The sequence below is a fragment of the Microcebus murinus genome, chromosome 11, assembly GCF_040939455.1.
Source record: "Microcebus murinus isolate Inina chromosome 11, M.murinus_Inina_mat1.0, whole genome shotgun sequence".
In the NCBI taxonomy this organism is placed as follows: Eukaryota; Metazoa; Chordata; class Mammalia; order Primates; family Cheirogaleidae; genus Microcebus; species Microcebus murinus.
This window is the reverse complement of record NC_134114.1, coordinates 10,305,955-10,322,530: the sequence shown is the minus strand read 5'-3', so window position 1 is coordinate 10,322,530 and position 16,576 is coordinate 10,305,955. Positions and strand designations below refer to the sequence as shown.

Below are 16,576 nucleotides of genomic sequence, written 5' to 3'. Positions count from 1 at the left end.
GCTATCACATTCTTGAAGGTCTGAAAAAAAATATTTAAAGTAGCTGTGTGTCTTAGTTCATGCTGCTATAACAAATTTCCATAGACGAAGTGGCTTATAAACAGCAGAAATTTATTTTTGACAGTTTTAGAGGCTGGAAGTCCCATATCAGAGTATAGCTTTAGTTACACCAAATAAACTCAATCAGAAATGAACAAAAAGATATTATAGCTGATATCACAGAAATATAAAACATCATCTAGGAATACTATGAAAATGTCTATGCTCATAAACTAGAAAACATAGACGAAATGGACAAATTCCTGGAAACACACAACCTTCCAAGACACAATCGAGATGAAATAGAACACTTGAACAGAACAATAATGAGCAGTGAGATGGAAGCCGTAATAAAAAAATCTTCCAACAACAACAACAACAAAAGCCCTAGACCCAGATGGATTCAGAGTCTAATTCTACTAGACCTGCAAAGAGGAAGAGCTGGTACCCATACTACAGAAATTATTCCATAATATTGAGAAAGGAGGGAATTCTCCCCAACTCATTCTATGAAGCCAGTATTGCCTTGGTATTAAAACCAGGAAAGGGTACACCAAAATAAAGTAAACTATAGACCAATATCCTCTATGAATACAGATGCAAAAGTGATTCCTAGCCCTTTACAACATGTGAGGTTGCAGTAAGAACATGGCCTTCTGTTAGCCAGGAAGTAGGCCCTCACCAGACACTGAAGTGTCTGTCAGGGCTTTGATCTTGGACTTCCTAGCCTGCAAAGTTGTGATGAATAACTTTCTTCTCTTCATGAACAGAGTATCACCCAGAATATGATTTTTGAATCACATCTGAGATGGGAAAGGATCTGCCTCAATGACTTTCTAACTCTGCCTTAGCTATGACACTTTATGGTTGTGTGGTATAACTTTATAAAACTTTCATTATAAACATGTGTCACTTTGACAAAGTATTATGATAAAAACCCAAACTTACTTTTTTCCCAAAGCAAGAGTTTGAGGAAAAAAGGGAATGGAATCAATCGTCATTGCCTGAGAATTTATTTTGAATTATTCCTTTCTCAGCTGTTTATTCATTAGGGGTCTAATTAGTCCGGTACCATGTTATTCATAAATATTTCGCCTCCCCCAAATTACAAGCCTCCTTTTTGCCCCACTGCGCACTTTTGGAGCAGGCAAGATGTTCATGATGTAGTTATGTTCTACTAACCAATAAATAATGCTTAGCCTGAAAGGAATACCCTTTCCTTTCTATGGATAGCCTTTCCCTAACCCTATGGTGAGTACCTTATTCTTTTCAGTTTGTTGGGAAATGGGCAATTGCTATGGAAATTGGTGCAACATTTATTCAGCACAATGCCATTGTCTTTAGGTCTTTAACTGCTCCCTGGCATTAAAACAATCTGTTTTCATTTTATGAGCTAATATTTCCCTTGAATTGGCTTCAAGGCCACACTTACCTCGTTGCTGTAAATATACTAAGATGGATTTGGCAAAAGATAATAATTTAGTGCTATATATATTGCTTGGATAAAATAGAGATTGAGTCAATAAATATCTCAAGTGTTATTATTTGTTTATAACCTACTCTGTTCAAAAAAGGATTTTAAAGGTAGACAAATGGATTTATTATGTCCTTTTAAGAATAATACTTAGAGCATATTTTCCTTGAAATTCTTTAATGGATGTTGCTTATTAAACAGTATATTTTATCCTATAGAAGATTTCCTAACTCTTAAAATATGATTGTTCACACATTCAATTTTCCCAAAGTGGGCAACAATAACACTTTTAAGGACTCATTTATCTTATGGTGTTGTGTGAGTTATGTAAGTTACACAGGCTTAGGTAAATCATCAGCAAAAAGATAGGAGTCATTTTTAAATGAAAGTGTTTGTTGTGGTCAGATTGACCAAACATAAGTGATCTATCACAGAGCTCTTGGGGTATGTTAAAGATGGGTGTAAATAACATGCTGATTTGTGGAGAGAATCCTTCAAACACATCTAGTGCTACTAACATTTCTAGATAAATTATCTATTTAAAATTAGCCTGTGCCAACATCAAGTAATCCTTAATATTGACAATAGGTGCTCATTGATTAATACTCTGCCATGTACTCAATCCTGTTTTGTGTGTTTTACACACATACATCACAACACCAGGCTTTATTATTGTCATTTTACATATTTGGAAATAGAGGCTCAGGCAGATGAAATGAGTTATTCCAGACTTTGTTCAGGTGGAACTAGGACAGAGTCCAGCATCTTCCTAATTCCAAAGTTATATTACTGATTATTAAATGTGTTTTTCTAAAATTAGCCATTCATTCATTACATTTTAAGTATGTTCTTCACTCTGATTTGTATTTCTATGCTTAATAAATGTCAAGATTGTAAAATAATTGAAATTAAAATGGTTTAATAAAAAATTTTACTAAATAGATTTGTTTAGAGTAAGAAAAAAAAATCTTATAACTGTATATGTTTAATTTTATAGGTGGTGCCTCATTGGACCTTAAGGCCTGTCCTCCTAAACCATTTAAATGGATCCTGGACATGACTTGGCTGAATTTGGTGGAACTAAGCAAGCTTAGGCAGTTTTCAGATGTCCTCGATCAGGTAACTTGTGCTTTGAATAAACTTAAGCACATGTCATGTTGAGCAGCTTTCTGATTTATCACTAGCTACAATATTTATGGAAGAGACAAATTTCTTAACGTTGTCTCTCTTAAAATGGCAGTACATGCACTTGGCCTTCTTCGAATTTCTCCTGCACTTGTTAAGGTTCCCTCCACTCATTATAGATTGGTTTAGTAGGGAGAAATTTGCCCAGGAAGGTTAACTAGTTCTGTCCTGGGCCATATGTCAGTATTATCAATTGGAGTACACAAGTAGAAAAATGGATAGATTCAATTCAATTAAATAATTAGATGTATTTAAAAGGCTTTGGCTTCTTTCTAGAAATTTAATGAAAAGAAATATGAATAGCTCACCTCTAAATGCTAAATTTCCTTTCTTGTCTCTTGTTTCTCTCCCTGTTTTTCTTCCTCTTTTGCTCCTCTCCCTCTACATCCTTAGTTAGGCATCCAGGTATGGATCTCATGCACACACTTGACCTCTGACCTTTAGAAGTTACCATCCTCCCAGAACCAGTCAGCCTCTGATGAATAGTGCATGTGTTAGAATCATGGAAGTTGAGTATAGGGAGTTGAATTGGGACGAGCCAGGAAACAGTTTCTTGAAAATCAGGTGACTACAGAGAAGTGAGATTAGCAACAGGGTGGCTTATTCAGCTACAGATTGAAGGCTTCTTTTGACTAGGAAATGTCTTCAGGTTAGTTCTTGACTTTCCCAGTTTAAGTTGGCCAGATGCTTAAGTGTTGCTATATTTTTATGTTTTGGCTTACAACTGGGGATGTTTGTTATTACTACCATGTACTTGGGGGTACAAACTATTCTTTTGAGCTAAACAACTTTGTTTTTAAAGATATTAATGCACACTAGTTCATTCCCCCATGGAGTGACCCCATTGTCTATTGTTGAAGTTCTGACCTTCTGGAGATTATATCTGAAGCCTGAATTTCCTCCACATTAGTCTTCATGATTGAAAGAGGTTATTATTTTATATTCCTACATGGTACTCTCTAAATATGAACCTTAAATGATTTCCCTCTGATTAGATCCCAAGAAATACATTTGAGGCTTCTACCAAAGGGAATATGCCAGAGAACATAAGATTATATTTATCTGTAGATGTTATTTGTTTGTTCAACACTTTTGATATGCTTGCCCATGTAATGCCTGTGTCTCTCTAGCCTTTTAAGCTCCAGGGAAAAATGTACTGTGTCCTTTTACTGTTTACCAACTGCCTGAAGGTAGTGGGTGTCTGATCATTCATTGGATGATATTAAATGTTGTATTTCAAATTACTCTAGATAAATAGAGTATTGACCAAAAGTCTTTCTTCAATAATAAATATGTATTAAATATCTTCTTTTGTGTCAGGAATGGTCCTGGGAAATGAGGAAACATAAGTGAATGAGACTTGGTTCCTGACATGAGAAGTTCTGTGGAGCAATTTATGCTTCCTTGAAATAATGAAAATGAGTTTCCATTGATTTCTTTATTCTTTACAAATTTGTAACCACAAGGATATAGAAGAAATTAAACATCCCGGGATTCTCCCTACTTTGAAAGCTGGCTATAGGCTGATGTTACTATAGACTGACTTTAAAGCAAATCGCATTTGATTTTAGACTATCAAACTTTTTGGTACTGGAATATAAAATAAAAAAAAGTCAAGGAATGTAATTTGCACATGCCCGGAATGGTCAGAGGGTTTGATGGAAAATATCTGCGAACTATTACTGAAAGGTTTTTGTGTGGTGTGACCCATTTCTTATCCTGTGGTATTTTCAGATATCAAGAAATGAGAAAATGTGGAAAATTTGGTTTGACAAGGAGAACCCTGAGGAGGAACCTCTTCCAAATTCCTATGATAAATCTCTTGACTGCTTCAGACATCTTCTCCTTATTAGGTCCTGGTGTCCTGATAGAACCATTGCCCAGGTAAAGAGTACATATAAAGAGAAAAATAGAATAATATGTATATATATATATATATATATATATATATATATATGTTTTTTTGAGATAAGGTCTTGCCCTGTTGCCCAGGCTAGAGTGTAATGGTGCCATCAAAGCTCACTGCAACCTCAGAATTCTGGACTCAACCAATCCTCCTGGCTCAACTTCTCAAGTAGCTGGGACTATAGGAGTGTACCACCATGCCTGGCTAATTTTTTCATTTTTTTGTAGAGACAGGGTCTCACTATGTTGCTTAAGGTGGTCTCAAACTTCTGATAAGCAATCCTCCCACCTTGGCTTCCTAAAGTGTTAGGATTATAGGTGTTAGCCATTATGCCCAGCCAGGAAAATATTATTAAGGAGAATTTCCTTTTAAATAAAAAACAAAAACAAAACAAATGTTAATTTCAATGAGAATTTTCTTGTAGGCGTCTATGTGATTTTCTAGCAAGACAAATGCAAAAATTAGAAAAGTAAACAATAAATAAATGTCTGAGATGCATTATTCATCTTTTTAATCCAAGTAGTACAGCAAGAGTGCATAAGAAGCCATGGTTCTCAGGTTGGCATATAGGTATAACATAAAGGTAATGCATTATTTTTCTATATAGTTTTATATTAAAAAATTATAGGGATGTTCCATTTTACTTGCAGTAAAACAATGTTTCTTTAAGCAGAAAGAATGTAAAGGCATTAGGGTGGAGGGTAGACTGGGGGATAGGGGGAAGGACTGCATGCCCAAACCATAGTCATTTCCCCAGAAAATGTCACAACTCTAGATGTAAGTAGATTTTAGATGTAAGTAGGTTGTCCTAAAACTGAATTTTACATATGATTTAAAATGTAAATCCCACCTGCAGAAGATTCATCTTTTCAAAGACCTTTAATCTGGTGGTCTAGCATCATGGAAGTTTACCCACTAAAAAGACTTGTGTCGTTCCTCCACAATTAAACGTTTAATTCTAATATTTAGCACAGGTTGACTCCTCAAGGGCTTTTCCAGATAAGCCATGGAGTAATAATTGTCTGGGTTTTATAATAGAATGCAGGATGTTTTTCCCTTCACTCTCCAGAGGGAGTGTTAAAAACTTACGGAGTACCACCTCCAAATCCTTGCAGGTACTGCAGAATCATGAAAGCAACTATATTCGACGATTTATTGAGAAAGGAGAAATGAGTTTTGCAATTCAGGGTGCTGAAATCACCTTTCCTTTCAGTTTTTCTTCTCAACTTCGTTACTTTTATCCTGCTCAAATGGATTGTCAAACAGTTGCCTTATTTAAGGGCAGTGTGGAAAGAAAGGTTCTAGTAGTTTCTTTCTTTCCTTTTTTTTTTTTTCATAGAAAAGTTTATTTGGTTCAGTGCTGAAATTTAAGTCTCCAATGTTCCTTTGTATCTTTCTTGTCCTCATCCTGGCTTCTGCCATCCCTAGGCTTACCATGGCCATGACCATCTAACTGGTCTCCTTTTATTCCTTCCTGCCTATTTATAGTCAATCCTATACGTAGTAGTAGAAATGGGAAGATCAAGCCATTCCTTGGCTTTTCAAGTCCTGCAATGGCTTGACATGGCCCATAAGATAACACCCAGGTTCTACACAGGTTTAGAAGGTTCTTTTGGAAAAATGACCTCTCTTCTCTCCTTTTAGGTTCCTTTTGTGATTTTTCAACCAGACAACATTTTGGGAAACACTTGAAAAGGTCTATGATGTAGATACCTCAGTCCCTCTTCCCCACAAGCAGCATTGGGTGTTGCTTGTTCCCCATATCACGGCTGAGCATAACTGTGCACATCTGGGGCTACCTGGTGGAAAAAAGGCTGCACTCTCAGAGGGTGTCTCAAAAATTCTTAACAAAGGGAGGTCAACATAGGCGAGGAGGTTTATTTGCTTATTTTTTTTTACTACTCAAAGGTTGAGTCTGTTTCATTAGCACCAGATATTGGAAGAGAAAAGTTCTTTACAGTTGTGTTGAAGAGCAACCTGTGACAATGCGACACTCTGTTTCCAGTCATGCCAATGAGGCGTTGTCTTTCTCTAAGGGTTGGCAGGCAGTGCAGAAGCCTGGCTGGTCCACACCTGAGTCAGCTCTTACATGAGTTATTCTGGACGTCCTTGTGCCCCCAGCTGGTGACTTGCTCTTTTCTGCTTCACAATCTCTGCATATGTGCCTCTGTATGCAATGCTTAACACTATGACCCATCTAGCTGTCCTCCTTGTCTCGATAAATCCCACTCATCATCCAGGCAGCAGCTTAAATGCTCCTTTCACAAGGGAGGCTTCTCTGATATATTCCTGCAAGATGAATCTGTTTTGTACTTTCCTATCGCCCTGAGAGTCATGAATTCTTTAAACTAGTTTATTTGCTATGACTTGTTCAATGTATGTCTCATCCTTGGGTGTAGGGGCAAGCTTCCTAAAAGCAGGGTCGTTTGTTCACTTTGCTGTCCCTAAAACCTGGTGCACTACCTTGGACAGAGAGAAGGTTTTGGACCAAAGGTTCATACCTGTTTTATGAGGAGAATTATCTGGGATGGGAAGACCCAGTAAGGCTTGAAATCATTGCCCTGCTGGCCCAGTGAGATAGTGCAGGGTGTTGGAATGAAGTTGAAGTACAAAGGATGAAGAAATGCACTCTGTCTGCTAATAGCACATGTATGTGTGGTTTCCAATCCATACCTGCTTTGTTGGGGGCTTATCTGGAGTTACTGCATCTCCTTACATAATATGTATTTGCACCATAGACTTAATACAGCCTTTAGACTTGGGGTCACTTTGAACCATAGCTGTGACCCTATTTGAGAATATCCCTTTTCCAGAAATGTTCCCTTCTAGGGGTGAAATTCAGTCACCGTTTCCATCGTAAGTAAAGTGGCATCCCCTTTGTTTATTCTAGGGGTTGGCAAGCTAGTGCTTGACAACAAAATTTGGCCCACTGCCTGTTTAGGTTCAGCTGGTGAGCTGAGAGTGGTTTTTATATTTTTAAATGCTTGAAAATAAGCACCAGAAGAATAATATTTTGTGACATGCGAAAATTGTATAAAATTCAAATTTTAGTGTCTGCGAAGTTTCTTTGGAACAAAGTCATGCTCGTTTGTTTATGTATTGTCTATGGCTGCTTTTGTGCTACAGTGGCAGAGTTGAGTACTTGCAAAAGAGATCATTTAGCCAGCAAAGCCTAAAATAGTTACCCTGTGGCCCCTTAGAATTCTGGCATGTTAGCTTCTTGGCTTAGATGGTAATGCCTGTGTTGGGCTTTGCTGAGTTGTATGGCAATATTGGCCATGTCGAGCTCCTCGCTACACTGGAGTAAAAGCTCTTGAATCTTGATGATGTGCATTGTAGACATGCTGTAATGATGACAGGTCCCCTTGGCTGAAAAACTGCCACAACTGTGGAATGCCTAAGTATTCAGCCTCTGAAGCCCTTCCTGATCACAAAGCTCACTGCTTCAGTGACTGCAACTGCATGTGTACATAGAGTAGACTTTTGGAAGTCAAAGAATTTAAAGTCTTTAAAAACCTGCCAGAAGTTTGCAGAAAAATGTATGGGCATTTATATCTAGGCTAGAGATTTTGATACTGAATTTGGCCAACCTAGAAAAAAATATTGAGAGGTACAAAATTAAGTGACATTTTGTGCCCCAAATTCAACTGAACTGAACTCTGCCTCCTCAAAACTTCTTCTGACCACTGGAATTAGTAAAGGAGAGGAAGGTTGAAATGGGCGGTCATCTCCAGGAGTAAGGGTCACAGGCACTGTTTGGTCACTCCATTCCCAATGGCCTAGCCCTGCCAGGGAGGGCTCTGACTGCCACTCTTGGAACTTTGAGAAATCAGGTGATGTGCTTTTCCCCAAAGTCATCTGGAAAGAGTTGCCAAGCCAGGAAAACCTGTGTACTCTACCAAGCTGGCATACCTCTTAATCTGCCATTGATATGGGTGACTGGACATCATGAGGAGGAATTATGGCTTTAAAAGAAGGATGAGATCCACAGTAAAATGGCATAGCTCTTTCTGAATTAGATGCTATGAGTTTTAGGGAGTAAGAGCACCCATCTTTTTTGTTTTTTGCATTGTCATGAGGAAGATGGATACTTCATGAGAGACTGCTTTTAAAAGAGATCCTTTACTGGGTCATGTGAGTAAAAACTTGTGTGGGGAGTTTCCACAAACCATGGAATCAAGAAGTAGAACCACTCTGGTCATTCAACGGTCTAACCCACTTCCCCTCTTATCAAGACACAGTGGCAATGGTTAAGCCGGGAGATTCCCTCACTGTGGCCACTGCCCTTCCACTCTAACCTGCAAAGAGGGCAGAAATGGTGGGGACACCATACCAATTTGTCAGCACAGAGACTTGGGGTACTATAATCATTTTGTGGATGAATAGGGGATAGCAAGATAGTCAAGATGAAGGAAGAGCCTGTATTTCTGGCTGAAATAAAACTCTGATGCTCTAAAGTCAAAGACAGTGGCTTAACCAGCTCCATCTCCCTTTTGGTCCAGATCTCTCTGAAACCACCTGATTCAAGGGAAGCTCCATCTGATGCTGTTTTGTGTTTCTCCGGGAATCTGAGTGGGGAGGCTCACCTGCTTGGCCCTTGGTTGGGTTCCAGGTCATGTTGTACCTGCAGCATGGCCATGTTTGTTACGTGAGGACAATTATTCTGGGGAATCACATTGGGGAGAGAAACTTGGCTTTTACCCACTTGAGGTGGGAGAAGACATTAGAGTAGGAGGGAAATTTTCTGTGAGGAAATCTAATCATTTATGAGAGGGAGAACATAGAGTAAGGGTTATATTCACAATACTATTTGTTGAAAAATAAGTTGTAACTCTTTTACCTTGTTTGCAATAGGACTGTGTTGTTACTAGAAATTTCTTTATGGTTGATAAAACATTTGACAAAGTCAGTGATATTGTGAACAGGGATTTCATTCAAAACAAAATTCACAGTGAAGGGGATGAGCCAAAGATGGGAAGAGGTGGTGACAATGATGGGGAGAAAAATTATGGATTAAATCTTTAAAAAATTCATTCATTCATTCAATGAGTATCCAATAAATTTCATTCCATAGTGTTCATTTGATGATTATATATTTGATAAGTATTTATTAAATTCTAGGCATTGTGCTGCTTACTTGATTATTTAAATGCATATATATTTGCCTTAAAGTGTACTAAACAATAGCACTTTCTAATACTTTTATTTTTCATGTATAGCAAGAAGCATTCAGTATATTGAGGTGGGTTCTAGACCAGAAGTCATACAACACTGGTTCTGATCTTTTCAATGTATCATTTTGTGTTGAGCAAGCCAACACAGCCTCCTTGATGATAAAATGGGAATATAAACAAAGAAACAAACAAACACACAAAAAAGTCTCTGTCTTTTTCTTCTGGCAGTGTTATTGTGGACATCATTGAATTCAGTCAATGATGAATTTTGGAAACTGTGCTGCCTTATATACATGAAGGGATTGGAACTATTTTGGTTGAATGTGTACTGTTTGTGGCAGGCCCGCAAGTACATCATGGACTCCATGGGAGAAAAATATGCAGAAGGAGTTATCCTGGACTTGGAAAAGACGTGGGAGGAATCTGATCCACGGACACCACTCATCTGTCTCCTCTCTATGGGCTCAGACCCCACGGATTCCATCATTGCCTTGGGAAAGAGATTAAAAATAGAAACCCGCTATGTGTCCATGGGCCAGGGCCAGGAGGTCCATGCTCGGAAGCTCTTGCAGCAGACCATGGCAAATGTAAGACTGAATGTCTGTGCTGTGCTGTTGGTATTACAGGTGATGGGATAGAAATGCACAAAAGAAATTATGAATCACTAGGAGTTTAAATTTATGTGCTGCATGCTGTTTACTAAACGGGGAAAGGTATTATGTCTTTTAGGAAATTTTCATGGAGAAACAGATACAAACTTAAAACTTATGCTGAGCCTTGACCTATGTGGAAAACTATCCAACCAGAACATCTGATTTCTCAATTTGTATAATATAGATATTACTGTACTTAGAATAAAAGCCACATTTATTAACAAAACATTTGCTTAATTTGAATTTAAAATAAATAAGTATGTAATTAATAATTGTAGTTTCAGGCAGGTAAATTTTTAGCAATTTAAATGGATCATTTTTAATCTTCATTTTGTTAATGTTTTCTGTTTAATAGTTTAATTTTCAAGTAAAATAAAAAAGTATTTTTATGAGCATGCTCATAGCTTTTAAAGCAATAGTGTTTAAGAAGTTCTGTAAAAATGCTTGTATTAAAAGTTTTGAGGCAATATTGCAGAATAAACCAACTACCTAGCAAAGTGGTCTGCTAAGATGAAAATAAAATCAGTTAGATGAAAATAAAACGTGTGATACAGAGTACGACAATCCCAAAAGAAAACAACATGGCTAAAGGATTCCATGGGTGACGATGCTATATCAGAGTTTTCAGCTAAGAAATTTAAATCAATATTTAACTTTATGCTAAATGAAAGAGAGCCACAAAAATGTTTTGTTATTATGTTTTATATTTAATTTTTTTGTTTTGAATTATAGAAAATGTCAATTGAATTTTTCAAAGGGCAAAATCTAGATAGTTTATTAAGTAGTAAATACTATATAATTTCTGAAGAAAATATAAAGGACTAGGTGAACTCCTTAAATTACCTGTTTTTTATGTAACTCTGCTAAGATTTTAGATCTGGCGCTTGATTTTCTTTTTAGAAAAAGAAATAACTCATATTACTCTAGTTAATGATCCTAAGCAAGTTATGGGAAATCATCTCAAGATTATGATCTAGACATTGTAGATGATTTTAGCAAAAATATCCCATAGATTAGATATAGAGGACATTTTTATGGCTTGACTCCAAATTTTGCCTCAGTTGCCTTACACAAAGAATATTCTTATAGAATAATATATGCAAAATATATGGCTTATTATTTTCTAAGGCTCTTTTTCTTAGAGGTGGTCAGATTTTCAGGGACGGTTCTTCCACATTCTAAAGGATGTATGTCTGGCTGCCAGGATTCTGAGAAACTAGCGGGAGAAGGGAGGTAGCAGGTCTCCAAATTCAGCAGGTACCTGTTTTATCCGTTCCAGTGTGGCACCTATTCCCTTAATACGCTGGTGGCCTCCATTCCAGACCACCCTGTCTGTTTTGCCTGCTAAAGAAAATCAATTTCTTTTTTCATTTGGGGAGGTGAGAACATATTGGGGAATAGACTTTCAATCTTCTTCTTTTAGCCAACCTTTCCCCACCACTTCCAGAGATATCTTGTGCCACCTTTTCTTGAGAATTTTGGGTGTTAGGTAGTATAGATCAGGTTGCACCTCACCTTTCTTTCAATGCCAGTTTAGGATTCAGTTTTCTTGAATCAGTTTTAAATGCTTATTGATATTGTCTTCACTCTCACTGTCTTTGTAAGAGTTCATGCCTTAATAAAGAAAGCCCTTCATTGAAGTTGTATTGGAATATAAGGAGGGAGCTGAACTGAATGTATGTTTTCAACTAGCCATCTTTACTTGGAAGTACTATTATCTCTTTCTTATGATTTTCTTTGGTTATTTTCATGACCGCTACCATATAATACAACTACAATTGGCATGCTCGTATACTGTGGGACAAATGCCTGGACCAGGAAAAAATATAACTTAATCTCATTTAAACACTATTGTATCCTTAATTAATTAATTGTATTAATTATTGTATCCTTAATTAATTAAACACTATTGTATCCTTAATCCTAGATTAATTTAAAGCAGTCGGTATACTTTTCTATTAAATTCTAATTATTTAATTTCCAAAGAACCTAGTGATTTAAATCTCTGTGTAAAACACAAAATCACCCAATTTCCATTTGCTGTTGTTGACTTAGGGAGGTTGGGCACTTCTGCAGAACTGCCATCTGGGACTCGATTTCATGGATGAGCTGATGGACATAATCACAGAAACTGAGATCATCCATGACACCTTCCGCCTTTGGGTGACCACCGAGGTGCATAAGCAGTTCCCCATTACACTCCTTCAGATGTCCATTAAATTTGCCAATGAGCCTCCACAGGGCCTCCGGGCAGGACTGAAAAGAACATATGGTGGTGAGTCTATGGGAGTTTTTGGTACTTCACATTATTTTCTTAAAGAAATTATAACAAGCAGAATTAGCTAGGAAACAGTTACACCAAGTAGTGCTATTATTTAACCTGATTGGGAGGTGGTGGTCCCCTTTTGTCCTGTTCCCGTGGAATGTGCCCTGGCGGTGCCAGGGAGTCAGAGCTCGGATTCCCCACCTTCGATTTTCCTGTTCTCCCAATATTGCTCTGCTTAAGCCTATGCTGTTCTCCAGCCAGGCGCCTGCCTTTTTCGTTGCCATCAAAACCTGACAGTGTTGTCATTTATGGTCTTTATGCCCCATGCCTAAAGTGGTACAGTAGCCTCTTCCAAGAGCGGGGTCTGTGTTAAAGTGACAGCTTGCCTTCATTTCCTTAGGGCCGTGGATCAGAACGTGAGCGAAGTTAAAACTCACATAGCCACAAACAGACAAAAGTGGCCCTCCAGTCATGACTGGCACTGAGATTGTTCTCTCTGCTTTCTCTTCCTCTGCTTCATAGCTTTGTGTCTGGGACCCGTGGTCGGGAAAAGGGTGTGGGACCTGGAGTCAGGAGTTCTGATTCTGGCCCTTCCTGGTGACAAACGCTTTGTTCTCTTGGGTGCTAGGCACTCACAAAACCTGAGTTTCAACATTCTCACATGTAAAACAGGGACAATAAAATCTATCCAGGAGGACTGGAATAAATTATAACTAAAATAGTGTGTTTAATAATACTACTACTAAGAAATATAATTATTGTACTTCAATCCGGAAAAATCTGTGAAGAGATTTTTCAGGGACAAAATCTGCTAAGAAGACATAATAATTTGCTAAGAAGACACAAATTCTTGCCAACCTATAAGATAATGTGGGAATAAAATAGAGGAGGGAGGCTAATGGCAATAAAAAACAAATCAAATAATATATAATTATGTATTCAGTATAATATATAAATATGTAAATATATAATAATCATTATTTGGGGCATGTTTTCTGGTTACAACGAGTTTCTATACACACTATTTTAGTTAACATTAAATTAGTTAAGGGTGTATGACCCAAGTATATGCTCAAAATAATAATATAATAATTATTATTAGTAATAGTTATAGTATTTATTTTAACTGCCATTACCCTTCCATTTCAATTTTATCTCCACATTATCTTGGTAGATTGGCAAAAACTTGGACTATGTTAAAAGGCTCCCTTTCCCTCCACCCCCAAATCTCTTTGAAAAATTTTCAGAGAGAAATTGCCTCTGGACACCCAGAAGTTAAATTATAATTGTCGTATGAGTATAGTAAAGATAATTCAAAATAAGCAAAGTTTAATATCGGGAGTTTACAAAAGTGATTACTTATAAAAATAATAAAAAATAAAGACATTTGAGAGATGATACATTTTTCACCCACCTGACCACAACAGGTGTGAGCCAAGACCTGCTGGACGTGAGCTCCGGGGCCCAGTGGAAGCCCATGCTGTACGCGGTGGCTTTCCTGCACTCCACCGTCCAGGAGAGGCGCAAGTTTGGCCCCCTGGGGTGGAATATCCCCTATGAATTTAATCAAGCAGACTTCAACGCCACTGTGCAGTTCATCCAAAACCACCTGGACGACATGGATATCAAAAAGGTACTGCTGTGCACCACTTGCTGCTGGTGCTTGTGGGCCTTGGTTGCTGAGCTCCACATGAGCACTTAGCTTGGGGGCAAACCAGCTGAGAGTGAGGATTTGCTGTGCTTTGCAAAGTCATCTTTAAGTCCTAGCAATCTGGGTTCTACTTGCCTCTTGATTTCAGGGAAAAAAAATGGAAAAATTTTGGTTATCATTTTATTTCTCAACGGCAAGTTGACATTCCAAATATGATGACTTCAAAGAAGCTGTTGTTGGCGGGATGGGTGGAGAAAGTTGTTTTTTAAAATCCTAAGAAATGAAACTGAGAGCCTAGATTGTGTTTGAAGTGTGTGCTTTTTAAAGAACTGCCTGAATATTGTCAAAAAGGGAACTTCTTTTTCTGTTAACATTGAAGTATGAAAACAAGTGAATGCACTAAGAGAGTCTATCTCAAATCATGGATGTGAGCTTTGAGTAACCCTTCCTGTTTGCCTATTTAGTTTTCTCTCTACACTTTCTCTTCCCATGACTGATGAAGAAGAGCTGACTGAATGACATGGGTGAAAGTGAATGCATGCATGTTTCGTGGCAGGGAAAATAACGCGGAGACAGTCATCAGTTCTACGCAATGATTCTATAATTTTTCCCAGGGCATCTCCTGGAGCACCGTCCACTACATGATAGGAGAGATTCAGTATGGAGGTAGGGTCACTGATGACTACGATAAGAGACTGCTGAACACATTTGCTAAGGTTTGGTTCAGTGAAAACATGTTTGGACCAGATTTCAGTTTTTACCAAGGATACAATATTCCCAAATGCAGCACAGTGGATAATTATCTTCAATATATCCAGGTTTGTCAATTTCAGAATTTGATGCATATTGCAAAATCTGTAGTCATTTGATCTTTTTGACATTTATTCACTCTGTGTATACTGCTTTTAAATGAAGTGTTCATGGTGATATATACTAAAGCTTTTGCTATATATGCTTTCTTCATATTTTTATATTCACCTGATGATTGAAATATTTATATTCGTTCTGAGTGTTTGTTGTGTGTGAATTCTTTCTCCATCCTCCTCCTGTTTTAATGCTTCAGGGAGGAATTTTCTTTGGGGAGATGATAGATTGGGCAGACTTAGAACTAGGAGACGGAGACAGATCACCTGGAGCTCTCTGCCCCTGAGACATCGGCTATCACAGCAGGAGGGCAAAGGCAGCTTCTAGACTCAATCTTTTCTATTTTCAATCTACCTGACTTATCCTGTGACATCTAGTCCTTACTCCTGGCCTGAAGACCAGTGTAGGGATGGGTCCAGGAACCTGCTTTGTAGGAGAGCTTCCTTTAAGCCAGGGGTTTTCAACTTCGGCACAGTTGACATTCGGGGCCGGCTAGTTCTCTGTCGTAGGGTGTCTAGAGCATCCCTGGGCTCCACCCACCAGATGTCAGTAGCGGCCCCTTACACTCTTGTGAGACCCAAAAATGTCTCCTAACATTGCCAAATGTCCGCTGAGGGGCAAAATTGTCCCTGGTTGAGAAACATTGCTCTAAGAAGGGAGTAAGGTAGATTTTGATAGGAAATTTGGGAATATGTACAGAAAAGAAATCTGGTTTTCAAGATGACTACATTTACTGTCTCTATACCTTAAATTTATTAGAACATTATTTAGCAGTGTCTTTGGTCTCTGTCTATGATTTATCTCAGAGTAAACAAACTAAAGCACAACAGCCCCAAAAGGCTAAATTTATCAGTGTATTTACAGGATTTTTTTGATATATTAATGTAATGAGCTTATTGTATATTATCACCTCTGCATTTTTAGTAATTCAAATCAAATATATTTGTCTTAATGTACTGCCTGTGTATTTAAATCATCAGCTCTGAGTAGAAAATGTGCCTATGAAGGTACAAATTTAGAGTTGCCTGAACATGTATATATTCTTTATATACTCCCCATTTCACAGTACATTTGAGGTAACTCATAAGAAGACATTATGTAAAAAGGCATAAAATAAGGAAGGAGAAAAGAGGGAAAATATGAATATGACAATAATTAAGGATAAGATTCATATGTGTATGTCAAGTTGTAGGTAAATTTGCCTTTTTTTTTAATGATGGGGAAGGTTTTTGCCTATTTATTCTTCTTCTGGCTGTTTCTCATGCTCCATCTCTCCGTTTTTCTCTCTGATTCTATTGTTCCCTCAATATTTCTCTCTTTTTCTAGTCTCTGTCTTTTTTCCCTGGGAGAGTACAACTCCCACC

The 16,576-nt window shown here is 37.7% G+C and overlaps 1 protein-coding gene across 1 annotated transcript in view; it reads left to right on the top strand.

Moving 5' to 3' along the window:
- The window catches only part of DNAH5 (dynein axonemal heavy chain 5), a 259,158-nt gene that overhangs the window by 223,515 nt on the left and 19,067 nt on the right, over positions 1–16,576 (top strand). Inside the window, exons 69-74 of the mRNA XM_012790275.2 lie at positions 2,511–2,632; positions 4,433–4,582; positions 10,120–10,365; positions 12,487–12,706; positions 14,125–14,330; positions 14,963–15,166. Coding sequence (XP_012645729.2) covers positions 2,511–2,632; positions 4,433–4,582; positions 10,120–10,365; positions 12,487–12,706; positions 14,125–14,330; positions 14,963–15,166 — 1,148 coding nt within the window. The remainder of the gene's footprint in view (positions 1–2,510; positions 2,633–4,432; positions 4,583–10,119; positions 10,366–12,486; positions 12,707–14,124; positions 14,331–14,962; positions 15,167–16,576) is intronic.